Source organism: Falco peregrinus, chromosome Z, assembly GCF_023634155.1.
Source record: "Falco peregrinus isolate bFalPer1 chromosome Z, bFalPer1.pri, whole genome shotgun sequence".
Classification (NCBI taxonomy): domain Eukaryota; kingdom Metazoa; phylum Chordata; class Aves; order Falconiformes; family Falconidae; genus Falco; species Falco peregrinus.
The window spans coordinates 50,499,515-50,526,873 of record NC_073739.1 but is presented as its reverse complement, the minus strand read 5'-3'; the positions used below and the strand labels follow the sequence as shown (position 1 = coordinate 50,526,873).

At 42.3% G+C, this 27,359-nt stretch overlaps 1 protein-coding gene across 4 annotated transcripts in view; it reads right to left on the bottom strand.

Annotated features, from left to right (window-relative positions):
• The window catches only part of PSIP1 (PC4 and SRSF1 interacting protein 1), a 40,471-nt gene extending 18,989 nt beyond the window's left edge, over positions 1-21,482 (bottom strand). The window contains exons 1-12 of one of the 4 annotated variants that reach the window (XM_013302551.3): positions 21,347-21,482; positions 20,472-20,606; positions 19,334-19,410; positions 16,702-16,840; positions 9,603-9,719; positions 9,100-9,207; positions 8,506-8,568; positions 5,712-5,771; positions 5,549-5,636; positions 3,830-3,905; positions 2,750-2,972; positions 1,996-2,111 (exon numbers count right to left, since the gene is read on the bottom strand). In XM_013302551.3, the coding sequence (XP_013158005.1) occupies positions 1,996-2,111; positions 2,750-2,972; positions 3,830-3,905; positions 5,549-5,636; positions 5,712-5,771; positions 8,506-8,568; positions 9,100-9,207; positions 9,603-9,719; positions 16,702-16,840; positions 19,334-19,410; positions 20,472-20,543 (1,139 nt within the window). In that variant the 5' untranslated portion in view covers positions 20,544-20,606; positions 21,347-21,482. Of the gene's footprint in view, positions 1-1,995; positions 2,112-2,749; positions 2,973-3,829; positions 3,906-5,548; positions 5,637-5,711; positions 5,772-8,505; positions 8,569-9,099; positions 9,208-9,602; positions 9,720-16,701; positions 16,841-19,333; positions 19,411-20,471; positions 20,630-21,141; positions 21,267-21,346 lie in introns of those variants that run through there. The other 3 variants (XM_013302552.3, XM_055791062.1, XM_055791061.1) reach the window with 3 other exon arrangements.
• Positions 21,483-27,359: the final 5,877 nt, after the last annotated feature.

Here is a 27,359-nt window from a genome sequence, read left to right as displayed (position 1 = left end):
CTCAAGTAACAATCAGTTGGAAGGAATGTGCTCGAGCTTGTGGGCCACAAGCCCTGGTGATAAGGGACATGAGGAATACTGAAGGGTATAGAAACAGGGACTAAGTATCAAGTTGAGACTATACAAGGAATAAGGCGGTGTGTTTGTCAGCTTGCACAAGGACCTGATGCAAGAACTGCAGACACTGTTATCTTTAACTATTGCAGAATTGCTAAATAGCTAGTGTGAGGTCTTTGCACAAGTTGCCATGTAGTTATAGAATAAGCAAGTTTTTGAACCTATTAGAATAGGATGTAACAAGCCATTAGGCTAATTAAAGTGACATTTGCTTGCATCAAGCTGTGTCCTATCTCTCAATTGCAGCAAATATTCTGTGACTAATCTTCCTATCATAGCAGTATGCATCCATAAAACATCCAGGCCTGCATGTCTATAGTCTTCCATGTTCCTTTCATACTCCATCCAGTTACAAGTCAACAGTTTTCAAGTACTTAAGACAATCTACTTTAATCTGTAGCACAAGTTCATGCTGTCCAAACAGTGCATGTACACTTTGTATATGCACAGAACTGTGTACAAAGCACTGTTATTCAATGTAAATATTTCTAGTCTTTCTAGCTACTTTGTTAAATCGAAATTATGCTGCTGAGAAAAGTAACCAAAAATGGTATCAGCCTATACTCAGTATATTAGTAGAGGAACCTAAGGACAGCACAAAAAGCAGCTGTTTTTTGTTTTATCAATATTGAGTTTTGTGGTATTAGTCATCAGCTATAATTAAATTATGCATTCATTAACTACTGCTTCTTTATCTTACCGAAACAAAGCTCAACCTACCCTCCAATGTATAAAATACGACCGCTATTTAAAAGTAGAGGAGATTGGATTATAACCAGAGCAATGTATGACTGATTTCTGTAGTCATTTAGCATATGCCATGTTTATTAAACAGTCCAATTTTTATTTATTAAAGAGTGCAATTTTCAGAGCTGCAAAGGTGCTAAGGACAATTTAATATCTCTGGAACTGAAAACACTTAGGTTTGCTACAGGCAAGTAGAGTAATCACATTAGGTTTCCAGAGAAGGAGTGACAGGAAGAGGAGAAGAAAGGGCTAGAGGATTTAAATAAACACCCCAAACATGATTCTTGTTAATGAATGTGAAAAAGTTAGAATTTTGTTGTTACAAAAAGGTGAAGGGGACCTTTATCCTCCTCTTCATCTGAATGTTTACCTTGTTCTCCCTTTCTTCTGCCCTCCCACCAACTGTGAGGATGGCAACATCATGTTTTCGTGGTGGTGGCTTCTTCGCTCATTTGCGGAATAGTTCTTGAGAATGAGTCAGTTTTCTTCCTATTGTCCCACCCCCCCAGTTTCTGGCAGAATCTTCTCTCCATTCTTACGCTTGATTCATTTGATAAATTATCTTCCAAATGCAGACTGCTCATGGTATCACTCAACTGGCTTTGCAGCTCTACAGTAGAATAATTCTTATCTGTTCCTTTTTTTCTGATGGTTGAGCTCCAGCTGCCAGACAGAGGAGGAAATGTTTTCCAGGTAACCCTGTGCATTCCACAACCCAATCAAAAAATCCATAAGCATGGATTGATAGGTCCTACCAGTTCTCAATCTGACAGAAAAATGTATGGCTGTCCCGAACAGTTTTTCACACTGATCCCTTTTCATATGGATATTCTTAGGTTACTTCTAAACAGAACCCACCAGCTGTCTTCTGCTAGAATCTCTAAGTCACTGAAAACTGACATCACTTAATTACTAGGTTCAACTCTTCCCATCCTCCCACAACAGAACCTATTAGTTTAAAGGAGCTTTTTACTCTCCACTTACGTTAAAATAGAAAAAAAAAAAAAGGGTGGGGGGAGAGAACAACAGAACACTGCAAATCAGTTTGGAATTTTTTCAGGTATTGTCTTCTCTTGTTAGTTTCAATGTACTCCTACAACTTGCGTACAACACATGTTAAAACATACTCACAGTTCAGATACTGTTTCTTCCTCTTGCTTACGCTTTCTTTCTGTTCCTTCCCTTTCATGCTGGCCTCTTGAAGCACATCTTCTATAAGTGCTCAGGCAGGTCCTTCCCCTTTTCTTCTGTTTTTATATGAGATTTTTGGATTGGAAAGAAGAACAAGATTATTAAATCTTTGTTTCTGTTAACAGGTGAACTTACCTATGCTACATATCTTTGAAGCAACACTGCTTCACAGAACAATTCAACAAGAGCTGGCTTTCCCTGCAACTAAATACAAAACCTCCAAATATTGCTATGTTCTGAATTTCTGTAGCCCTTTCTTCTTTTCTAAGGGAAGGCAAATATCCTAAGCACCAACAAAATTAAGACTTCCCAGTAATTAGCTAGGGACAGCTTTATACCTTTCAAAACCTTGATTTCAAGCCAAATTCTCAGACACACCCAAGGAAAAAATGTCTGTGTTCAAAGGAACATAAATCGAAAAAAATTATCAAAATAAGTTACATTTAAATTTTAAATATATTCAAATCCTTTTCAACAAATAAAGTGTCTTAGAAAAGATGCTTTTCTTTAAAAATACTGAAGTTCCTGAAATAATTATTTGACAAAATGAAGTTCTACATCCTTTATTCTATGAATCTGTATTAGTCAGCCACAGGGCTCAGACCTTTACCAAGTTCTATCATTACCTTCAAGACAGATCTGCAGTGGTTCTGCTTTCCTCTATAATAAATGTATCAGAAAAACAAGATTATACCTTGTCACCTTTTTCTTCTCCATCACCTTCAGAATCAGAAGCTGATGCAGAACCCACTTTTGCAGCATTTCTCCTTTTTGGTTCAGCCTCTTTCTTTCCTTCCTTTTTGTCAAATTCCTTCTTTGATTTCTCCTCTTCTTTCTGACTTTCCTCATCTTTTTTTCCTTGTTTTTTTGGCTTTTCTTCTGGTCCTTTTTTCTTTGCCTTCTCCTCCTCCTTAACACTAAAATATGACCAGTGTTTAGGCATATCAATTGTCTACAGTGAGTTTAAAATATCACATGAACTCAGGAATTTGGGGTTTTTTGCCACAGAATATTAAAAATTATGAATTCATTAAATCTAAGTTTATTTAATGACTCATGAAAAAAAAAAAATCAGTCTTTTCCTAAAATTATAGCTCACTACCTATGCAAAAAAAGAAATGATAGCATGGAGGCCTTAATGAAGCTAACACTAACATATGTGCAGAGATCCAAAACCAGGGAGTTAATGTTCAGAAGTTTTCCACACACATCTGTCTGCTGGACCAAGAGTGCATACACCATAAATTAGTTTTATGAAGTATACTTAAGGTGTACATATGCTGAAATTATGCATCCGCTAATCTATAGAAAACTACACCAATGCCCAGCTTTCCTTCAGTTACTAGAACCACTAAGGACTTGACACAAGACCCTAAGAGGTTATAAATAAAGTTAAACAAAGTGTTGGAATTTCATCACAAGACTTCTGAAAAAATTTTACAAAAATAATTATTTTAATTTTGTCTTATCTTGTCTCCTCCCTTAGTAAATGTCTTTTCCTCTTCACTCAGTATACAATTATAGAAAGAATTTTGCACAGATTTTACAAGTTAGGAAGGTTAAGATCTTCTGTCTCTTGTTCCAGAAATGTGCTACCTTGAGTTACTCTGTATTAATCACTTGACCTATAAATATCATCAACACAAACAGTAACTCATACTGAATACTCAAGGGGCAAAACCCTGTCAGGAACTCAGTATTAATTGTGAAGCCTTAACAAAAGGAACAACACAGTTTACAATGAAGAAGCTTTATATTAAGAAACAGAACTTACAAGTCACACTCTGAAAGACAAGATACTTTCACAGACTTGGGCCTCCCTCTTGGTTTTGGAACCTTTACTTCAGAAGCTAGTATTTATATAGAAAGAAAAGGTTAGTCCACAATCACCATCTGCTCCTCATCTATAAGGAAAGATTCTCACTCAGACAGAAGCTACACTTAAAAGTCAAAAGAGACACTAACTTTGTTATCATAAAAAAACCAAGTGTTAATTGAATACCAAACTTTAATCAAGATCTCTTTGAAAAATTGAACTGTTAGTATTTTTCATTGGTTAATTAAAAACTTTCGTTTTTTTAGCCACAGGCTCCAACTATAAATTCTTGTGGGTTTTGCACTCTGTGCAGTTAGAATTTGCTTCACATGTTGCATAACTAGTATGAACAAGACTCAAATTAGAGAATGAGTAGGTCTGAAATTAAGAGAATGGAAAGAAGCCATTTAGTGTCCACATTTGTCCACTCTGCTTAACAGTATTTTTAGATTTATCATGGGGCTTCCATCACTTTTCTTGATAACAAATCACTGTCGAGAAGTTCTGCCACCACACTACAGTATGCTGCAAAATTGCACTTCCTCAGATTCATCACATTATTAGGGGACTAGACAAATACTGTTATCTGCCTTCTTGGCATTTATATCCTCCAAATACTTGCCCAATACCACAGTGAACATGTGGTTAGGAAACCTAATACTCAAGTATTGGGACTCTTGCTGATGTTAGCATGGAGTGCTTAAGCAAGAGATGCATGCATCATATCAACACCAGAAAATGCTGCATAGTACATCTTATAAAAAGGTATTTTCTACAGAAGGTGAAATAAGCTAAACCGCATACAAATATTGATGAATACAAATAAAAATGAAATGGGGGGGGTGCGCAGGGAGAAGGGGAGCTGAAGTAATTCTTTGTTTCCTCAGTTTCCAAGGTAATCAAGCCTAGTTAACTGTACTTGCACTTTCTAAAAGTCATTTTCAAATGGTCAGCCAATACAGATGAGTATAAATTGTTTCTAGACTAGATGCTCATACAATGTACTTTGGAAGGCAGTTCTCACAGCACTAAGTAGTAGCTAATAATCAATTCAAGAATATCTGCAAGCTTACCCAAGAATTGCAATTAATTAGATCATTGCTACTTTGAAGCAAGCATTGCAGAACTATCACCAAATGGTTCTTATTATACATCTTAAAAAAAGCACTTCTATCTCCTTTTCATTTCAGTCTACAGACTGCCTTAAATATCTTTTCAAGCAAGTCTCTCCAGCTTTGTTTTTACTGTTCTCTGAGCTCCACCTACAAGCTGTGTGTCCCCCTAGTTACCTTATGTTTTATGGATACTCTAACACAAAGTATTTTACAGACCTTTAATGAATATTAACTTTTATGGAGCAACAATGCACAAAGAGGTTATATCCCATCTCCGCACTTCAGCAGTATTCTATAAAGAAGGTTTTTCTAAAGATGATACTTGTACCCAAAACCAACGAGTCATACTTAGAAAACTGAGCATTAATGCTAACACTTTAAACCCATTTATGTCATAAATTAGTCAGTTTGACATGAGGTGTTTTCTCATTACAACCTATTAGCAAAGACCACATTTAGCATGAGAAAACACTCCAGTAGCACTTTGCAGTAAAGAGACAGCTGACTAATTTTACTAAGACATTTCTGGGATAAAAAAAATAAATCCTCCTTTTCAAGTTACCTGCTGGTCGTCCTCTTTTGGGGCTTACTTTTGGAGACACTGGCACAGGAACTGCTGCTGCCTCCTCAGCTTCAGCTTGTTTTACAGCCTAATTTAAAGAATGGATTTTTGTAAGTGAAAAAACACAGGGCACCAATATCTCAGTTCCTCTTTTGGGGCTTACTTTTGGAGATACTGGCACAGGAACTGCTGCTGCCTCCTCAGCTTCAGCTTGTTTTACAGCCTAATTTAAAGAATGGATTTTTGTAAGTGAAAAAACACAGGGCACCAATCTCTCAATTACTTTCTCAAACAACAGTTTTAAGCTCCTAGAAATGCATTATTATGCTATTGCTTGTACAGATGAAAAATGTTTCCAAATATAGTAACAGCTTGTATTTAAATACCACTAATTTCACTCTCTCCATACCATCACATAGTAAAGTTTCATGTAATTTCAGCCAGCCCATTCAACTTCAGAATAATAAACCATCTTGGTACAACAAAGGAAAAACATTATTTGTAAGTATTTTTAGGATTACCATAACAGCATGCCAAAACCAGTTTTAAGCAGGTTAAGTTCATATTTCCCTACACACCCCATCACCCATATAGAAATACTCTTTGAAATGCTATTACCTCCCCTAGCTGCATCAAAGTGATGACAGATGGCCAAAGAAGGAATATTAAATAATCCAAGGAACTCATAAGCTAACACAACACAGACACAGTGACCCTGTAGAGTCAGTGTTGTAGAACTAGGGTAAGAAATACGTTTTCAGAGCTACCAATTGCTGAGACAAAGTACCTGAAAGTAACTTATCCTCATTACAACATAATAGTAAGAGTAACCTCTGCTGAAGCAGAAACTTTGAAAAGGCAGCCCCAACACTGGAGCATGCGTATTATATATACAACTATGTAAGGAGTTACAGGAAATCATGTACAATGACTAACATCTCCACTTGAGAAGTATATAAAGTTGCTGTAAATAAACCTCCTAAAACCAGGAAAAGATGTGCTAGCTTTGTGGATTTACTACCCAGCACCCATCTTGGCGCACACATGAAATAAACAAGTATCTCGACTCTGTTGATCGCCTTTCACGCACCAGGTGAAGTACCTTCCTTTAGGGGCAACGACAGTATTAAGCCAGTAGATGGCGCTACTCGGAAAAACATCTGCCTCCAAAAAGCACTACAGCCAGTTACTGGCAAGGAAAAAAGGTATGTTGCACTAACTGAACATAATGACCCCCCATCTACATAGTCATTTTATGGAGTTTGGTTGTAAAGACAGATAGAACTTATCACAAAAGAAAATCCTGATGAAACAACACATCTCCCTACAGAAACATCCCATATCCATACATGCATGAAAACAAGAACTGAGAAAAAAATCCCAAACGGAGAAAATGTTCACTGGATTTAGTATCCTGGATGCAGGTGCATCAGCTAGCAGCAACAGAGAAGTTATAAAGATAAATAGGTACTTGTTTGTATTATTTGTGGGCACCTATAATAAGACAATTTTAAAGACTAGAGACCAATCTAGAACACAGTAGAAGCACACCTTTCATACTGTGCTTTTCATCAGCCTACAGAAAGTCTTCTTAAATGAAGACAAAATACCTGCTAGAGTGCTTTTTTCACAATCCTAGGAAAAAGAACACCATGTTTTTAAAGGCAAGTAAGAAATATTTGAAGTCATGTAACTGCATATCCAACTCTTTTCTGACCCACAGGCATACACCAAATCCCTTGAAATGTTTTTTTCTGTTCAGCAATGGCCTGTAGTAATGCAAATTTCTTATTAAATCCCTTGCCCCATACAGCACATGCCAAATACAAGCCTGTCAGCTGAAGCTAGTGTGACAGTGGAAATCTTAAGCCTGCAGTGACTTCTGATGCCAAAAACACCCCACCTCGAACAAAGAAAAATGCACCACAACCATACAATTTCAGTGCTTTTTGAAAATGCAAAAATGAGATCTTTTTGTGTGCCATCTGTGAGGCTTCTCTTGTTTACAAGCTGAAATCACTTTTATGCATAGTCACAGACATTCATTCAACTTGTTTCAGACTGGAGGCTTTCTTTGAATTTTATTTTAGATTTCTATGTAAGTCTACATATTTTTTAAAAATAAAGTATTATTTAAATTATGTGGTTTAAATATTCAAGTCACTTCTGCAATAGCATCCAGGCACTATCTCCCTTTTCCATTAAGCAAATGATACTCAGCATGTTGCTTACCTGTGACAACATACTAAAGTTAGTTACCCTGCACTCATCCCATCCCTGCTATCAGCACTAATGTTACAAATTAAATGGTTTCAGATTAAAATTAAACTCTACCCCACTTTAAACTAGTTTTCAGTTGGGCCAGTTCCCCAGTCTGGCTTGCTGTGTGACCACATGAACAGTAAGGCTGGAGCATGCTGAGCAAGCAGGTGAAACTGCTTCTTTCAGAGGAAGTCCATTTTTTCCCAGGTTAAAAAGACCACAAAATCACAACCTTACAAGAAGAGGGAGTATTTCAGGTGTTAGTTCAGTATGACAAACATGTTAAACTTTTTCAGAGCTTCAGAACAGACTACTTTGTCAGTGGTCTAACAACAGTTTATCTCTTAGTTTTTTCTACTTGGCAATGGAGTGTTTGGGAAAAGATGGGAACTGGTTAAGTTCAAATAGAATTAAAACTTGTAAAGCATCCTCTAGGAAAACCTCCATTCCTCCAAATCTTTCAGCCATTTGAAATGGGGGAGGAGAGTATCAAACACAGCTTACACATAATCTGTCATTAAAGAAAACAATATCCAATATCATCACATCCAAAAATTCCAGTGAGGTGAAGTAATTAAATAAATTATATATAAAATAAAATACTTATATGGATATTTACAATCCATATATATAATTTATGTTTTCTTTTATATTATATATAGGTAATAAAAATAATTAAAGGAACATACTGTTACCTTTCTTTTTCTTCCTCTTCTAGGAACTTTAGGAATAGAATCATCACTCGTTTTCACCACATCCTGTCAAGGTTACAAATGGTGCTAAGTCTTCACAAAAATATATTTTTAATGATTCTAAGTATTTTCCACAACTGAAGCCTCTGGCATACAATTTAGACAAGAACCCCATAATATGTATGAAGACACCTCCTGCTTTTAAATTAAAGTCATTATTACCTAGTAATCAGGATTTGCTTCTGGAAGGTAAGAAATAAGTACTAAATAAATAATACTTTTAAATAAAGGTATGTTTTACTCTAAACTCTTTCTCTAGTCCTTTAAAAAAGTACATTTGCAATACAAAGTGATAAAACCCACACTGTTACATCTGTTTTAATTGATCTTATAGACAAGCCATACTAAAAGGTTCCTAAGATGAAAGCTTCAATTCCTGTTAGTTTCAAAGAGAGGCATAAACATAAGTGAATACGTAAGTTTTATATAATTAAACAGCATCTGAGACTGTTACAGTAGTATTAACTATAGCTTCTTCGTAACAGATACACATTGTATTAATATGTTCTTTGGTACTCAGAAAAAGCTTTCACATACTTCTTTACTGTTTTTTTCAGAAGTTAGATCATCTTCCTTAGAAGTACCCAGCTCCTTCTCTTCCACTCCAGGTACTGTAGTTAAGTAACTATCCTGTTTAGAGTGTAACTGTAAAAAGAGTCAATATAGAGTAAAAGAACACATTTAGAAGTATTTCATAGTGAAAAGAGAACACACTAATAACCATCAGGCTGGTTTTTACTCTGAATACTTTGTCTTGGACACAATTTTTAGGTACACATCTAAAAGCCTAAGGCAGGGCCACTTTTTCCAGTACATGATTGTTGATGGTTGTCAGAACAGGTTAAAAACCAGCAACATACCATAGTGGATCTTAAAATTCCACTTTGTGTTCATGATAATGTAACTACACACTACACTTTTTCACTGTATCACTATTACCTGAACACTTTTAAGTGTTCATGTCAACATTCTAGATTTTTTTTGAACACTGGCAATGCAACACAGTTTTGACTTTAAAAACAAAACATTCAGTCACTTACTTTCCGGACAGTAGGCTTTCTTCTTTTAGCTACTGCTTTTTCTTCACTTCTTCCAGCAGGCTCCTGACCACCTTCTTGAACAGCTTCCTTGATGGTAGCGTTAACAGATGGATGGGACTTCAATACAAAAACATCAAAAATGAGATCCAAATCTCCTCCTGAGCTACAATAATGACACTGAGAAGTGTTCTACCACTGGTACATTACTGAAGGAAGCATCATGCTAAGGAACCCCTTACCAGAACTACAATAATATTACAATATATCTTATTTCATTACTTTCCATTTTTCTATTTAATTTGCATCATCATTATCAAATTTCCAAGCTCTAATGCTGTAACTTCTTTTCACACTAGAAATAGTGCAATTTAAGTTTTCTCTTATGTATAATTTTAAAAAATTGGGTTCGGTCAAATAAAACTTGTGATGCTATGGTCAAGAAATGCTTTTTTACATGAGACAATCTTAAATGAGCCAACTACCTGCTCCTGAAAACATAAGCAGAAAAGAGATCATGATAAAAGCTAGAGACATCAAGTCTGAAACATGGAAATACAGAAAGTAAAGCTAAAATTACTCTTTTATTCCATTACATTATGTATCACGTTCTCAATCTTCACCATTACCTCCTTCAAACAAAGCTGGCAGAATGCCCCTGACTCTTAATTTTTTCCCCGCACTGAGGAAGTGGGTTTGGATTTAAGCCCAAGCCACAAGCTCCCTTCTGCCCTCCACCTCCCTTACTAGCATTTACAAGCAACATCTGCAAAGTATAAATAATGCTTTCAGAACATTCCAGCCAGTTCTGGCAGTTAAACAGAAAAAGCAGCTCTCGGAAGAACTTATCAAGGCAAAATATGCCCAGTAAAAGAACAGGGGGGGAAACATGCAAGTGAATTCCTCTATATGAATAGCTGACAAGTCTGTCCCTTTAATATTATTACTGTATCCAGAGTAAAAGCCCAACTTTGCCATCTGATTACCCAATCCCCTCTGACCTTACCTGCTGTGTAGCCAAACACGAAATTATCTACTCCCCTTGAATTTTTAAGGCTCTGACAACTGAACTGTCTTCCCTGCTACTGTCCAGTAACTGTGCTTCACTTAACTCTTAAGAATATTTTCTAAACCCAATGAATTGCATGTGGATCAAATATAGAGATGGAAGAAATATCTTCAACTACATTCATTCATCTCAGACCTCGCTAAAAAAAAAATCTTTTCCACTCACCAATGTGTACTGAATGCTGCAACATATTAATAGGCTGTTATATACTAATATATAGTTAGAAAAACAGTGTCTTGCCAGTATGCTTATGTTACCTACCTTTCCTCTCAGTCTTCATAAACAACTACTTCATTTTTGAGATCACTTGCTGCCTACACTGCCATTTTCCCTGGTGTAGTGTGTGGGAGAAGATCAGGCAGGTGTCAGCACCTACTGCCAGCCACCTGTGTGGAACCCAGCCTAGGATTGCCCTGAGCTGGTCAAAACCGGTTCCAGCTGGCTCAGCAACAGGCAAACGGAGCCACACACACCACACACCCCCAAACCTGCCCGCCAGGAATGCACAGTGCCTTCACACCACCACTGTGGGAAGGGAATCACTGAGGAGAGAAGCACCTGCCTGAGAAGGGCTGAAGGTGCTGCAGAAGGGGCTGCTGACACAGACACGATGCCTGTGCAGGGCATGAGGGACACTGAGCCAACTGAGATGCCAAGGCAGGAGGCACCCAAGGGGTCACCCAAGCCAGGCTCCATTCCAGAGGAATTGCCTGAGCAGGGACAGAAGGGTTGGCAGCCCACAGAGAAGCCCACACCTGAGCAACTGAGTTAGAAAGGAGGAACAGCAGAAGCAAAGTAACCCCTACACAGTAGCATCAGTCTCCTGCACTGCCATCTCCTCACCCAAGGGACCAACTGCCATGTGCAACAAAGGGACTGGTGACTAGTGAGCAGAGTTGGCTGGAGGGAAGCTGCTGTGTTTTCTCCTACACATTTGTTTTTTCATGTTACCAGAACCAGTAACAAAAGCTTATGTGAAATGGGTAAACTGTGCCAAAGCCCCCAACACGAGTGGTTCTGTTGCCTTACCATACTCCTCTGGCAAAGATGGGAAGGAAGGCCTCAGAAGCCAATTTCAACCACTCTGCTACCCTTAAAACAGGTATCAGCTTCCCCATAAACTCCCAGTAAAACTGACTAAATACCTGCATCAAGCAGTCTTAAAACTTCCTTCCCCAAACAAAATATACAGAAGCCCAACCCCTCAGAAAACCCTTAGCTGTTAATCAAGATAGCCACAGAGACTGTTATCAAGCAGATAAGCATCCTTCCCTTTTTACTAGAAGTGAGAAACTGTACGTAATTGTTTCTCCACTTTGAGAATAGGATGCTAAAGCAACATCTTCATGAACAGGAAAACTGCCACATAGTCAAAACATCAAGGAAACCAACAAGAACTTTAAAGTACCTCAAATGTCATCATTGTGAACTGTATGTTATCCTGCAAAGTACTGAATAAATAAAGCTAATTTCAGCACATAAGCTGAAAAAAGTAAAATCAAAACAAAAACCAAACATCACACTACAATTTTCTTATTCTTGGAAAAGTGGGATGTTCCTCCATCTCATCTATAATCTTTGGTGGAACACTGACATAATATTGACATTCTAAGAATTAAACCCAAAAAGTAGTGCTTTGTGAAAAACCATGGAAGATCCCTGACTGATTAACCTGACAAAGATAGTAAAGCTATCTCTGAAACATACCCTTATCGGCAGTTCTATTTCACATGAAATAACACTTACTCTGTTTTAGATCCCAATTTTACAGACTGTCAAAGCCAGTCAGCTGCATATGTACTCCTTCAGCACCAACAAGAACTGCCCACAAGTAACAAGAGCTGGCTAAATGCTGACTAAGGCCTTGATTTAGCTTTATGTCCCTGCAAAGACAACATGGGTAGGCACACGCTGTCCAGAAGGTTCCTGCAGCGCATTGACAATAATATTTTGATGCAGGTGGTGATGCCAATGAGGTGAGGCATGCTGCTGGACCTTGTACTCATAAACAAAGGAAGACTTTGGAGGTGTGAAAATCAGGGGCAGCCTTGGCTGCAGTGATCATGAGATGGCAGAGTTCAGCATCCCAAGTGGAGGAAGTATGACAACAAGGAGGACTGCAACCTTGGACTTCAGGAAAGCTAACTTCAGCCTCTTCAAGGACCTACTTGGAAGAATCCCACGGCTTAGGGCCTTAGAAGGTAGGGGAGTCCAAGAAAGCTGGCTAGTAGTCAAGCATCACTTTCTCCAAGCTCAAGATCAATGCATCCATATGAATAAGAAATCAAGCAAAGGAGGTAGGAGGCTTGCATAGACGAGCAAGGAATTTCTGGCAACCTCAAACAAAAGAATAAGGTTTACAGGATGTGGAAGAGGGGACAGGCCACTTGGGAGGAATATAGGGATGTGTTCAGAACCACAGGGAGGCAACATGGAAGGCTAAGGTTCATTTGGAATTAAATCTGGTAAGGGAGATCAAAAACAAGGCTCCAAGTACATCAGCAGGAAAAGGATGACTAGGGAAAACATGGGCCCACTGCTGAATGAGGTGGGTGCCCTGATGATGAAGGACACTGAGAAGGCAAGAAGTTACTGAATGCCGCCTTTGCTTCAAGACTAACCCTCCAGTTGCCCTGGAGGTAAGAGAGGAAGTCTGGAGAAAGGAAGATTTTCCTTTGGTTGAGGAAGATCACATTAGAGCTCACTTAAGCAAACCTGACACCCACAAATCCACAGGCCCCAAAGGGATGCACTCCCGAGTGCTGCGAGTGCTGGCAGATGTGATTAAGGGCTGTGATCAGCAGCACAGTCTGGCCGGAGGCCTGTAGCCATGGTGCTCCCCAGGGGTCAGCACTGGGTCCAGTCCTGTTCAATTCATCCACCGGTGACCTGGATGAAGGGACAGTCTGTCCCCTCAGCATGGTTGCTGATGACACAAAACTGGGAGGAGTGGCTGGTACACCAGTAGGCTGTGCTGCTGTTCAGCGAGACCTGGACAGGCTGGAGAGTTGGATGGAGAGGAACTTTATGTAACAAAGGCAAGTGTAGGGTCCTGCACCCGGGGAGGAATAATCCCACACACCAGCACGGGCTGGGGCTGACCTGCTGGGAGGCAGCTCTGCGGGAAAGGGCCTGGGAGTCCTGGAGGACAGCAAGCTGCCCCTGAGCCAGCAGTGGGGCCTGGTGGCCAAGGCGGCCAATGGGATCCTGTGGCGCATCAGGAGAAGCATGGCCAGCAGGTCAAGGAATGTTATCCTGCCCCTCTACTCTGCCCTGGTGAGGCCACACCTGAAGTGCTGGGCCCAGTTCTGGGCTCCCCAGTTCAAGAGAGGCACAGACCTGCTAGAAATAGGCCAGTGGAGGCCTACCAAGATAAGGGTACTAGAGCATCTCCCTTATGAGGCAAGGCTGAGAGAGATGGGCCTGTTTAGCCTGGAGAAAAGAAGACTGAGGGGAGATCTTATGAATGCATACCATTATCTAAGTGTGGGTGTTAAAGAGGATAAGGCCAGGCTCTTTTCAGCTGTGACAGCTGACAAGACAAGGGGCAATGGGCAGAAACTGAAACACAAGTTCCATCTGAATATGAGGAAGAACTCGAGGGTGACACAGCACTGGAACAGGCTGCCCAGAAAGGCTGTGTAGTCTTCTTCTCTGGAGACATTCCAAACCCACCTGGACATGACTGCGCAACCTGCTCTAGGAGAACCTGCTTTACCAGCGCGTTGGACTAGATCATCTCCAGGGGTCCAGGGCTCCCTTCCAACCCCAACCATTCTGTAATTTACTCCAACTTTTTAACAATGCACAGCACAGGCTAGAAAGAGAAGTCTATCAAAAGAAAGGCTTTCTAAAGCTAGAGTTAAAATTCAGAAGGAAATTTGTGCAAGTTTACTGTATTACTTCATTCTGTAATTCAACCTGGTTCAACCCTTCTGCTCAAGCAGTGACACCCAGAGCTGGCCAACCAGAACCATTTCCAGATGGCTTTTGACTATCTCCACAGATGGAGACTCTACAGCCTCCCTGAGCAACCTGTGCCCATGCTTGTGGGTATGTCTCTAGCATCATATGCCACACATGCTCACCCACCTTCATAGCAATAAAACCCACCTGCTCATTTTCAGAGGGAACCTCCAGTATTTCAGCTTGTGCCCACTGCCTCTGGTCCTGTCACTAAGCACCACTGAAAAAAGCCTGGCTCCATCTCTCTTCCCCCTCCCTTCATGTATTGTATACACTGATGGATCTCTCCTGAGCTCCCCCAGGGTTGAATAGTTTAAGCTCTCTCAGGCTTTCCTCAGAGCAGAGATGTTATGCTCCATCATCTTTGTGGCCCTTCATGGGACTCTCTCCAGTATGTCCGTGTCTCCTGTACTGAGAAGCCCACAACTGGACACAATATTCCAGTTTGAACATTCCTACTAAGAGCAGTTTCTTTTTCTAGTAATTTCAAGCCTCACTTATAGGAGCCGATTTTCAATACAACTTGCAGAAAAAGATTTTTTAAAAACAAAGCAACAGGGGGGAAAAAATAGCAAAGAACAAGCCAATGGCTATAAGACAGAACCTGACCAGTTCACAGGAAGCATCTGTGTAGGATCTGCCACTGAAGTTGAATGAAGTATCTGAACAGAACTCAAAAGGTGGAAAGGACTACCCTGCAGAAAAGCTGCCAGACTAGGAAAGCAGTCTGAAAGTATCTCTTGACAGTATGTTGTGTCTTTCCAATTGGAAATGTATTCGGAATGTCTGACATGCTACACAAGCAATGCAGAGCACTGCTTAATGAAGTTACTGATTCCTGCTGCGAAACAAAGTATTAGACAAGCTTGTTTATACCCCGATTTTCACCTTGTTAGAATGACTGGTAACATACACCTCACTTAAGGTTCACAACTGCCTCAGCCACCCACATCTCTCCTAAACAGTCAAAGAAAAAAGAAGGTATACAGACTCATTCTGCAATATCAGAAAGAATCTGTCCCTTATTAATGAAGTCCTTCCCACTGTGCTGAGGGGATCCGCATCTTTCCATATTCTGAAGCAGAAAAAATGCACATCTGGAATACATTATCTTACCTCTCAACTCTACTTCAGAAACTCTGAAACTCTTTATCCATGTTCTCCTTCAAACTAGAAACATAGTAACTTCAGATACCTTATGAAAGCAGGGATTCACTGGTGCTAAAATGGCAATCTGGCACATCCTGCAAGAGCAGGAAGTAATACCAAAAGAAACCAATTCTTTTTACTATTACTGCAGCTTTCCCTACAAGGCAATGTGATCAGGGTCCAGTGCACACTGCAAAACCAAGAGGCTACAAAGTGTTCACAGCAGGTAGGCAAAGAAAATGAGCAAGACAATTTCTTGATTAAGTTTGGGTCTTTCTATGGGCAGCACTGCATAGCTCCAGTTTAAGCCTGGAAGATTTACCAAGAAAGCATGAAATGAGGAGCAAATCAAGGAAGTCAAGTCACAGTTTGGGGGCAAAATTCAAGCATCACATTGTTTCCAACCACTAGAAGGATAATACTATACACTAAGGATTACTTTATTACAAGGATACTTGTGGAGAAAAGCACTTGGGTTTAGAGGACAGAAAGAAGTAGTTGACTGAGATTCAAAAAAACTACCACTTTTCAAGCACAGCTGTATAGTTCCAAAGTTAAGTATCTGAGAAATAGACATAGTTATAAGCATATATATAGCTGTAAGTAAAACTTGATGTATACTGTAAAGTGTTAAAACTTTTAGCCTTGTGTTTCCAAACTGTCCACATGATTCGTCACAAGCTTGCTACAATAAACAGGTATCTCCATTTAAACACCTTCCACCTCTTATGACAAATATTAAATTTAAAGTATTTTTTAAAAAACACAACTGGTCTAACCCACAGCTGAACAACAGCACTAATTCATTACCCTACAGCTGGGAAACACTCCTTGCCTTTTTCCCTCCCCCACTCCCCACAACAGCACAGCAACAAAGATTTGCAGCCTCTACATACAGACTCATTTGCAGACTCTTACCTGCTGATGAGAAAACTTCACTCTGGGGTTGTTGTCGATTTCCCACAAACCTTCATTAAAACCCTTTCTTTTATTTGGTTTGCCATATTTATCTTTATTTTCAAGGTAAGGGAATATGTCCTTTGGTCCCAAAAATGCCCTTAAGGAGAGAACAAACAAGAAAAAATTTCATAGTTTAAATGGTTAGTTTTTTCAAAGCAGTAAGCACCAAATTTTATTAAGATACAAAATTCATTACTACTGCAACAACTAGTTCTGCTACATAAGCATCTTTGGTTTTCTCAACTTCTGCCTTCAACAGCTCAAGTCTTCCATTACTAGCACCACACATACGGGACCCCTGTTTCCCAGGGCATTGAGTGTCTGAGCAAGAAACAGCCAAAGCTGCATCTCAGACTGAAGCTGATAAGACACCTAACTACTGTAAAACGGGAACAATTAAAAACTGAGTAGTTTACAAACAAACAGAAAAAGCAGCTGCTTTCTTAGGAAAAAAAAAAGAGGCTTAAATGTTAATAAAAAAAATCTTTGAATCTGGACAATGTAAGGCAAGAGAACAATTTAAAGGATAAAAAAGAGCTCCAAGCTAACAAAGAAAATCTTCTAAGTAATTGAATTAAAAATAATCCAGTTAAAACAAAATTTCAGAATAAGAAAAAGCAACACTTTCAATATACTGAAAGATGGTAACAGTTAAAGAAATGCATGGGCATACAAGCCAAACATATAGAAGTCTTCTTCACAGAAGAATCACAGAAATCACTTCTTAAAACAAAGAACAAGTAACAAGTTATAACAGAGTAGAGAATGCTTACTCTTTAATTCAACAGGGCAATGTATCTTGTCTTAGCATGGCTTACTAAAAGACAGATGTGAAGTACTAGATTAAGGCAATTTCAATAAATACTTAGTAAGATAAAGAAAAAGAAGAAAAAACCCAAAGCCTTTCCTCCCTTTCAGAGGGACCCGGACAGGCTTGAGAGGTGGGCCCATGCAAACCTCATGAAATTCAACAAGACCAAGTGCAAAGTCCTGCACCTGGGTCAGGGCAACCCCCAGTATCGATATAGGTTGGGTGCAGAATGCATTGAGAGCAGCCCTGACAAGAAGGACTAAAGAAGGACTTAGGGGAGCTTGTGGAACAGAAGTTCATCATGGCCCAAAAATGTGTGCCTGCATCCCAGAAAGCCAACCATGTCCTGGACTGCATCAAAAGAAGCATGGCGAGCTGGTGGAGGGAGGGGATTCTCACCCTCTACTCTGCTCTCATGAGACCCCCACCTGCAATACTACTTTCAGCTCTGAAGCCCCCAACAAAATGATATGGACCTGTTAGAGCAAGTCCAAAGGAAGACCATGAGGATGATCAGAGGGCTGGAGCACCTCTCCTATAAAGACAGGCTGAGAGACTTGGGGTGGTTCAGCCTAGAGAAGGATCCAAGGAGACCTTATAGCAGCCACGCTGTACCTACACAGGGCTTGTAAGAAAGACAGGGAGACTTTTTAGTACTGCCTGTAGCAATAGGACAAGGGGTAGTGGTTTTAGTCTAAACCTATCCTCTTTTATTTTAGATATTATGAAGAAATTCTTTACTGTGAGTTTGGTGAAACACTGGAACAGGTTGGTCAGAGCCTCATACCCAGAAGTGTTCAAGGCCAGGCTGGATGGGGCTTTGGGCAAACCTGTCTAGTAGGTGTCCTGGCCCATGGCAGGAGAGTTAGAACTCTCAAGGTCCCTTCCAACCCAAATCATTTTATAACTCTAAATGCAATAAACAGGAGTACTTGTACACAGAACTTCTATCTCTGACCTGTTTAAATATCATTTGCCATTTCCTTAAGAAAAAGCACAGAATTAAACCCACACCATTATAGGTTTTGATTCTTTTTAACAAAAGATTCAGACAAGAAACGTAGCACTGACTTTGAAGTCTTAGAAATCTACATTAGGACAACTAGTCATGCTATAAAGTAGCATAATTTGCAAAAAAGACAGAACTGCATAAAATTCAGCATATTTACAATCAAATTTAGCAGTGGAAGAAATACAGTCCCTCAAAGTAAACACTATACAAATTCAAAATGCTAGCATGGCTGAAAGTACCCAAAGTTAAGTATTTTGAAAACTGCAGGTATAAAGCTGATTGCACTGCCTCATTTTTCTCTCCAGATCTTATAAAAAACCAATACCCACCAACCCCAAACCTCTCCAGAAAAAACACCCCAAAACATAATACATGATTATTTGTCTGTTTCTCAAATTTTGCCTATTTCATTGTCCTCAGCCTTACTGCATTTTGACAATCTAGTGTTAAGAATTTTGAGGATATATGAAACTATAATGAAAGTCCATTATTTAAGAAACAAAAACCTACCAGTCATACCACTGTGGGTACAATTATTTTTCTTCTGACAAGGAAAGTCTACATGGTATGGTTATGGTCTTACCAATGCCTTAAATAGCTTAAGCAAATGTTAGAGAAGCATGTCTTGTCAAAGGATTAATTTAGGAAGAGCTGGTCTGCTACTGAATGCTATAGTTTAAAATACACTGCACTCAGACAAGCAGTTAAGTTCTTGTCATGGCATTCTACAATGAAAATAATACAACCCTTAAATATAACAGACTTACGTCTCATGGGTGCCAAAAAAGAAAATAAGCATTTTATTCGCAGGTGGCTTTACTGCTCCTTCAGGAACTTCATCCACCTAAGGAAAAGACAGACTATTACTCAAGTCACGTAACATTTAAGAACAGTCTAGGGGAAAATAAGTAAAAGGGGAAAAAAGCTACAGAGAAGTAAAGGAGGTCTCAAGATCTCTTTTTAACTGTAAATCAAAAAAATACAACAAAAATCAAAGACTTACCAACAATAAGAAATTACACCACTTTATGTTACGGCAACACTTTTCACATGACCACTTTCTTTACAAGTGAGAGACATGATATACAGGTAAAAAGCACAATTCAACTCCACCCAACTACTGTCCCTCTTAGAGCATAAGTAACAGCTAGACTTCCTACCCTTGGGGAGAGCTGGTAACTTGCCCAAGCCCAAAATATCAACTACAACAAAGAGGAAAGGTCAATAAGCTGTTTACAAAAAAAATTCTTAAGCCAGCACCTTTTCTATGTATCTCATAATTATTTTATCTATGTTCCCACAACTGGCAAATGACCTACAGCCATCACAGAACTTGCCAAGGCTCTTCCCAGGGAGAGGGCAAAAAAGGGCCTGGACAACTCATCGCATACACTTCAGTTATGCTAGAAGCAGCACTGTAGGAACAGCTGACTAAGAGTTACCCTGCCATAACTTTATGTTTTTCTTTTTTTCAAAAAAGCACAATTATTCGGAACAGTATTTCCATACAGTTAGGTGCCTGCAGAGCTCCAGCATCATGCTACCATACAGCGCCCCTCACTTCTAAAAGTTACTATGCAAATTAGGCCAACTAACGACTCCTAGAGAGGTCTGTCTGTTACAGGAGAAGGGACACAAGATAAGCATAAGACAACAGCAAGCCAGAGCACAGCACAGGATATGCAGTGCGATTCAGAAGTCGCTGCCAACCACGGGAGTGCAACCGTGCCCTCCCTGGCAGGAGGCGAGGCTGAAGGTGCGACATTGTTGAGCCGCATTACTCTCCACAGGTGTCTGAAGGCGCTTCTTGCGGCACAAAGCGCCAGCGGCGGGGGAGGCGGCGCAGGGGCCAGGTACCGCGCGGAAGGGCGTTGCGGCCTGCGGGGGAGGGAGGGGGCGCCTTACCCTGGCGGGCCAATGGGGGTAACCTTTCATCTTGGCAAAGATCAAGTCTCCAGGTTTGTACTCGCGGCTCATGTTTGCTCCCGGACGCGACGCTCTGCAGCGTTCACCGGGACGCTGCTTGCCGTCCGACTACCCCTGTCGGAATAAACACACTGGGGCTGGGGAGCGGAGTCAAGGGCAAGACATGAGAAACATGAACAGCGCGCTCCCGACCGGCTGCCGAGGGACCCCGCGCCGCGCCTGCTCCCACCGCCGCCGGGAGCCCTCGGGGAGCCCCACGGTCGCGCCCGCAGCCCCCGCGCGCGGCATGTCCGCGGCTCCGACGCTGCACACAAACCCACGCGGGCCGCGCTGGGCCGCACGCAGGCGGGAGCGCCGCCCGCCCCCCGCTCGCCCGCCCCCGCGCACACACGGCTCGGCGCTGCTCGCCCGCCGCGGCCGAAGCTCCCCTTCCCCAACCAGCAGGGCTCCCGCCACACGGACGCGAAGCCCGCCTGCTCCCTCCCTCCCCCCCCGCCCCCATAAGGCGTGATGGCGCGGAAGGTAAACTCCGCCCGTCTGCCTACCTACCCGCCTGCCCATCTACCCGCTTGCCCGTCCTCCCACCGCCTCCACCGCGGCGGCCTGCCGCCTCGCCACCCACCGCGCTGGCGCCCGACCCGCAGCCCACCTCAGCCGCCTGCAGGAGCACCCGCCGCGGGAGACACGGCTGCGCTCCCTCCTCCCGCCAGGCGGGGCGGGACCAACCTGCACGCCGCAACCGGCCGCGGGGGTGTCCCAGGCGAATCAGCGCAGGCCCTGTAGAAAACAGACGACTTGGCCCCCCCACGCAAGCCTGAGGAGAACGCGAGCCACAACAATAAGCAACCACTTACCTAGGTGCCCCGAGATGGCAATGGAGGAAGGAAACGATCGAGTCTATTTAAGGTTTCTCCCCGCATCGTAGAAGTGGCTCCTCCCTCTTTCCGCGGGGGCGGGGCAGCCGCGGCGCTGCGGGGTTGGCGGAGCGGCGAAGGAGGAGCGGCGCGGCGCAGCCCCGCGGGCCGCCCTCGGCGGTAGTGCGGGGGCGGGGGCCTCCCGGCCGTGTGCCGCCCCGCTTCCCCTCCTGGCCGCAGGCGGCGGCCGCGGCCGGCCCCGCGAGTACGACCCACGCTGCTCCCGGGCTCCCCAGAGTGGGGCGGGCTGCGGTGGGGGTCGCGCCGGTGGCAGCGTGGCTGACAGACGCGGGGGCGGCGCTCCCTCGCTTAGCGCCACGGGCACGGCCGGGGGCTGGCACCGCTGCAGCCGCGGCTGCTGCCCCAGAGTCGTTTTCACCGGCGTCTGAGTCCGTGGCCTCGCGACGGGGCCCTTCCCAGCCAGGAACGCCGCCCCACTCGCAGACTGGAAGCAGCTAACGGTCACCACCCCTGGCCGTACCTTGGGCGGGTGTGTTGCCCCCACCGGTCCCTTTGTGTTTCTCCTGCCCCACGAGCCCTGTTACAGAGCCCCCCCTTTCCCGGGCCTTACCCCGTCGTGCTGCTGCCCCACAGCCGCTCGTGCTCCCCCAGCGCTGCTCACCTACCTGCTGCTCTCGATGTCTTGACTTCCCCAAGCATCCAACAACCCACAGTTTCGGTCTCTTCAGCCTACGAAGTTCTTACCCACAACTTAGTTGCTATCAACTCCTGGGGTTTTTTTTCTGGGATTACTGTTAGTTCAGCTTTTGTGTTACCCACCCCACCCCACTTGTCCTCTCCATTATCTACCCTTTCCTGGCTTGTTCACCCATCAGTATGAAGCTCACTCCTCTCCCAGCATTTCAGCCACTGCATCCTCCTCTCCCCTTGCTGTCTGTCAAGATGGCCAGCCTCTGCTGAGTGCATCAGGTACCTCCAGCCGCCCCACACTTTCCCCCACAAATACCTTTCTACAAACAGAAGACCTTGGATCCAGATTTTAACTCAGCAGCTTCTTTCTCCCTGTCTGCCCGCCCTGTTGGGTCTAGTTTTAGTTCTCCCTCTGCACTGAAAATCAGCCGGCCTGTCAGCTCTCTGTCAGATAGATGGTCCCACGCAGCACCACCTGCGAGTCACTGTACCGTGTGTTGTGCTGACACGGGTGCCAAAACCAGCAAAAAGCTGTAGGAGTAGCAGCACAAAAGGTTACTTCTTACACAAGTACATTGGCTCACAGGGGCATACCTGACCATTTTGCACTTCAGTGATCATCCTCGGCATGTGGCCTGATGCACAAGTTTTACAGTCTGGTTTTCTGCCAGCTTCCCTCCCTCCTACTTGCACACAAAGTTAAGTTGTGTGCGAAGAATCACCTTACTGCTTTCAGTTTTGGTACAGAAACTCAACTCGTGTCTGAAACTCCCACTGCAGTTGCCCCAGAGCAAACTGTGCTTTGTTCTAGGCTCTCTTCTTCTCAAATGCAAAATGGTCACTTACAAATGTTAATTGAAATACTTTACTCCATCTGTGTTGACCAGGAACAAACTGCAGTTTTCCAATGCCTTAAACCAGTCAAATTCAGTCGATTTTCTTGGAGGTTGTGAAGCTTATAACCCTGACATAAATACCAACTTTCTACATGGTTAGAGAAGAGCTCATCAGAAAATAGATCATCGGCATATTAGACAGGAAAAAAACTTTCTTCCTATGCGCAAACAGATGACCAGTTGTGGCACATGTTGTTAAAAAATTAAGACTAAGGTAGACTGTACATCTAGAATTGTTTAGAGGAAGATAGAAGTCTGACAGTGGTAGAAATTGTATCTCATTGCCAGATATTTAGTCTTTATTTAGCTATATTCAATCACTCCTATTGCAGCATACATAGTTTTGTATTTTTTCCTAAATGAGAAAGTGTTGAGTACTGCAAAAACTCTGTATATTAATACTTTGCTATGCAGGAACTGAGAATCTGCAGGGATTCCCTTAGCTAAGTCACTACTCTGTTTAATCATATAGTTACATTTGTATTCCATATCAGATTAAATAATTTCATATTTTAGTTTTGAAGAAGCAATGCTTCTCTTGAGGACAGTCTTTGGAAACAGTCTTTTGAATCTGAAGTGTCTCAAGAATCAGAAGTTTTGCACCTTGTATTAAAATCAGTGAGAGCAGCTAAGAATTTTGTTTTTCCTAATTAAGGAAGCAACTCAAGATTACTTGGCTTCATTGAAAAGCAGTGTGCTCTTCAAAAGAGACTAATGTGAATAAAGCCTTTTTAAAAGGTAAATAAAACAAAGTAAAATTCGATTTAAAAAGTGAAAAATAAAACTGTTTGAACAAGTTATATTTTGTGTGCAGTTGAGCTCATTTGTACGTTACATAAACATAAGATTGAAGGTAAACTGTTCAAGTACAGACACAACAGAAGGAAAAAAATATCTTTTGCATTCCAGACACTACTTTGACAGTCCCATGCCATACTGATGCTGTTAAACTTTTAGGACCATATCAGAATTTTTTAGCAAACAGTTTCATTGTGAAGACAGAATCTGTAGGGCTTCAGCCAGACCTGCCATCTGATGCTGGACTAGGAGGTCAGTACGCTGATACATATTGTTAGAAGCCATGAATTACCTTTATAGATGAAAACCAGTACCTCCTGTGAGGAGTTGTGTAGTTGTATGTCTTGAGTTTGCCTGTTTGAAACAGCCATGCCAACTAATTTCCTGCAGATGTGGCCTAGGTCGCATGGCAAAAAGCTGGTATCCTGTCTGCAAGTGAAGCACTTGCTTCCTGATGTACCAGGGCCAGAGCCACAGTGAAGCACCATGTTCCCTCCTTTATCCTGCATGTAAAGCAGTTTCTAAACACATCCATCAACAAATCTCTCTGAAGAATAAGAAATAAGTTAATGATGAATTTCATCTGTGATACAGCTCTGTTTTGATTCCACCTTTCTAAAAAAACTCCATTTATCCTGAATACATGTAGGTTTTAGCCAAAATATTCCTTGAACTGTGAAGAAATGCCTAAGTGTCTATATAAGATGTGTTTTTCAGTGGGGAAGGAAAGAAGGGTGATTGTTTAGCTACATGCATGTAGCAGCAGTATTGTGTCTACTGTAATTTTTATGAATCAAGTTAAAAGATAATACATGTGTTATTTTGGGCAGATAAACTCATGGTTCAGCATCTGGTAAGCTATTATGGTGCAAAAACCACACTAGAACTTGCAGACATGGTGTTAAATGTCTATGATTCCTTCCATATTAACCCATAATTTATAATTTTTCATTAGCCAAGGCCACTTTGCATCATGTTCAATTTTTGACTGCTCATCAGACACCAGCAGATGTATTTTTCATCTGCAAAAAAAATAACTACAGCATAATGAAATCTTCCGATTTTGTGCACTCTGGGCAAAGAACTTCTTTGATTTGGCACAAGACATTTAAAATAACTGCATGATGCAGAAGTAGCAAAACACAGCTGAAAGCCACTTTACAGGTCACAGGCCACTTTCTACAGATTAGGTCACAAACTAGAAATCAAGTTTTGAGATTTACCTCTGAGAGTGTAAAAAATATAACTGAGCTTTTTGTCTCATGCAATTAAAGGTTCAGTCTGTACCTTGAAGGATAGCAGTATCAGGCTACACTTCACCACGTCTTAGAAAATTTTAGTCCAAAGTGGTATTTCTGCAGTTGTAAGCAACAGGGAACCCTTCGGAATAAAAAGTGATAGAGCATCTTATGTGCTATGGCAGTACTTGCAGTTACAAGGGAAGTCATGCTGACCTGTAAGCCACAGCAATTAGCTGTACTTTGAATTCAGTGTGAGTGTTTTTCTGAGTGAGGACCAAATGCAGCTCTGTGGTTGACAGAAGCTGATTTTAACTTCATAAATATCTTTAGCGTAATATTGCTCCTGTTAGGGAATTCCAACTAGAACAAAAACCCCAACAATTTTAAAGTGTTTTTATAAATACATAAAAATAAATGTAAGCTATGTTTTAATTTAAATTTCTAATAGTATTTCTCTGTAGATTTTTGATGTTATAAAATCTGACACATTTAGATTCAAGTCTGAATTAAAGAAAGGCTAAGACTTCATTCTGCTTGTTTCCAGTTGTTGCATCCAGATTAAAAAGTAACATCAAAGGTGGAGCGGACGTTACCAGACCAAATACAACGTAGAAAACCTGAGAACAGGTAATGCAACACAGCTCCCCATAGTGATAAGAGAACAGTACTTACATAAACAGCAATACAATACACGCAGCCTGTCAAGAGTGATGGGTGCTGCATATTCAGTGCTGAAGAAACACGGCAGCTTACACAACTCAAGAGTCGTGTAGGCTCACTGGAGTCTTATATATCCAATCTTCATGTGTCTCTACCTATGCTATTGCTTGGGGTCAGTTTTGGTTACAGTTAAATTATGTAATCCCTTCTACAGATAAGGATAATTGAGTTTCTCATAGTGTTTTTCCCCCGTGTTTCCACATGTGCCCATTCTGTGCACCATCCATCCGTATATTATTGTCTCTTAAGCGACTTGTTCACCTTCTGGACTGTGTGTTCTCAAAGAATTTGGTCATTGTTAGACTGTGTTTTCTAAAATTAACCCAGGCATTTGTGGATTACTTATTTCCTAGATAACCTGGTAATCTATGGACATCATTATACATTTTTCTTCTTCAGATACAGACCCACGTTCTTTTAAGAGACTATTTTAACTGATGCTTTTCCAAATGTGGTTTGTGATAGCTGTAATTCAACCCTGCTCATGCAAGAAGACCCAGATTTCTCTGGGCCTGTGGAAATTCTGGTCATGTACAAGAATATATAAAAAGTACCTTTCAAATTACTGGTTAGTAACATCTGAATGTGTATCTAGTTATGACAATATATTAATGTTAGTTATTGAAAATGCTAACTTAAAGTTGTTTTAATTCCCTTCAGCCTCTGACACTTTCCAGAGGAATACCATGTCCACTTTTCTAGGATATTGTAGGGTGGATTTTATTCAGCATCTCGTGCTGTTGTTGTTTTGACATCACACATGTTTACATCTGGGGCTTGAGATCTCTCAGTTCGCATGTTTTACAGGAAACTTTCCATCCATTTAGCCAGGCAAAGAGAGAGGGAGCGGTAGCCTTGTTACCCATCTCCCCCATTGCTGCGAGTGTCTCATGGTCTCTCAAAATCATTACCCACTTGATTTTCTCCATAAACTGGGTGGAGAACACCACCCCATACTTGAGGACATCCAAGTCTCCACCTGGCTTTCACATTAGTTGGTTACTTTCATTTCCTGTGCATTCCCCATTATCTGTTTTAGGGATTCAGCATCCCTAAAACATGCCTAGGATTGTCCGGCTGCAGACACGCCAGCAGCCCTGGGAGGAGGGTACAGCCACCCCCGGGTCCACGCAGAGGTGTCTGGGGACGCCACCTACGCTGCCGGTAGCCGCCGGGCCTCAGCGGCACGAGGAGCTGCCCGGCCGCACCCAGCCCGTGCCCAGCCGGGCGCCGCAGCGGGCCGAGGAGACCTGGGCGCACTCCAAGTCTCGGGGAGCCCCGGAGGGACCTCTCCACGGGACGCGGCGCAAGCCCCCAGGGAGGGAGGGCGGCACAGACGGTGGGCGCGCCGAGCCCCCCGCCCGGCCTCCTCAGCGGCACCGCGCCTCCGCTTCCCAGGGAGCCGGAACCGTCCCCGGCAGCGGGGCGGGGGGCGGCGGGCGGGATACCGGCGGCTCGCCGGCGGTCAAGCGAGGCGACAGCCCGGGGCGCGGCACTGGGCAGCTGCCGGTGCCCGCCGGGCGTCCCGCCGCCCTCCCGGCGCATGCGCGGTGCCCCGCCCGCCAGCGCCGAGCGGCGGCGTTGCCAGGAGCGGCGGCGTTGCTAGGACCCACCGCGCGCCGCCTCGAGGAACGGGCGAAGCCGGAA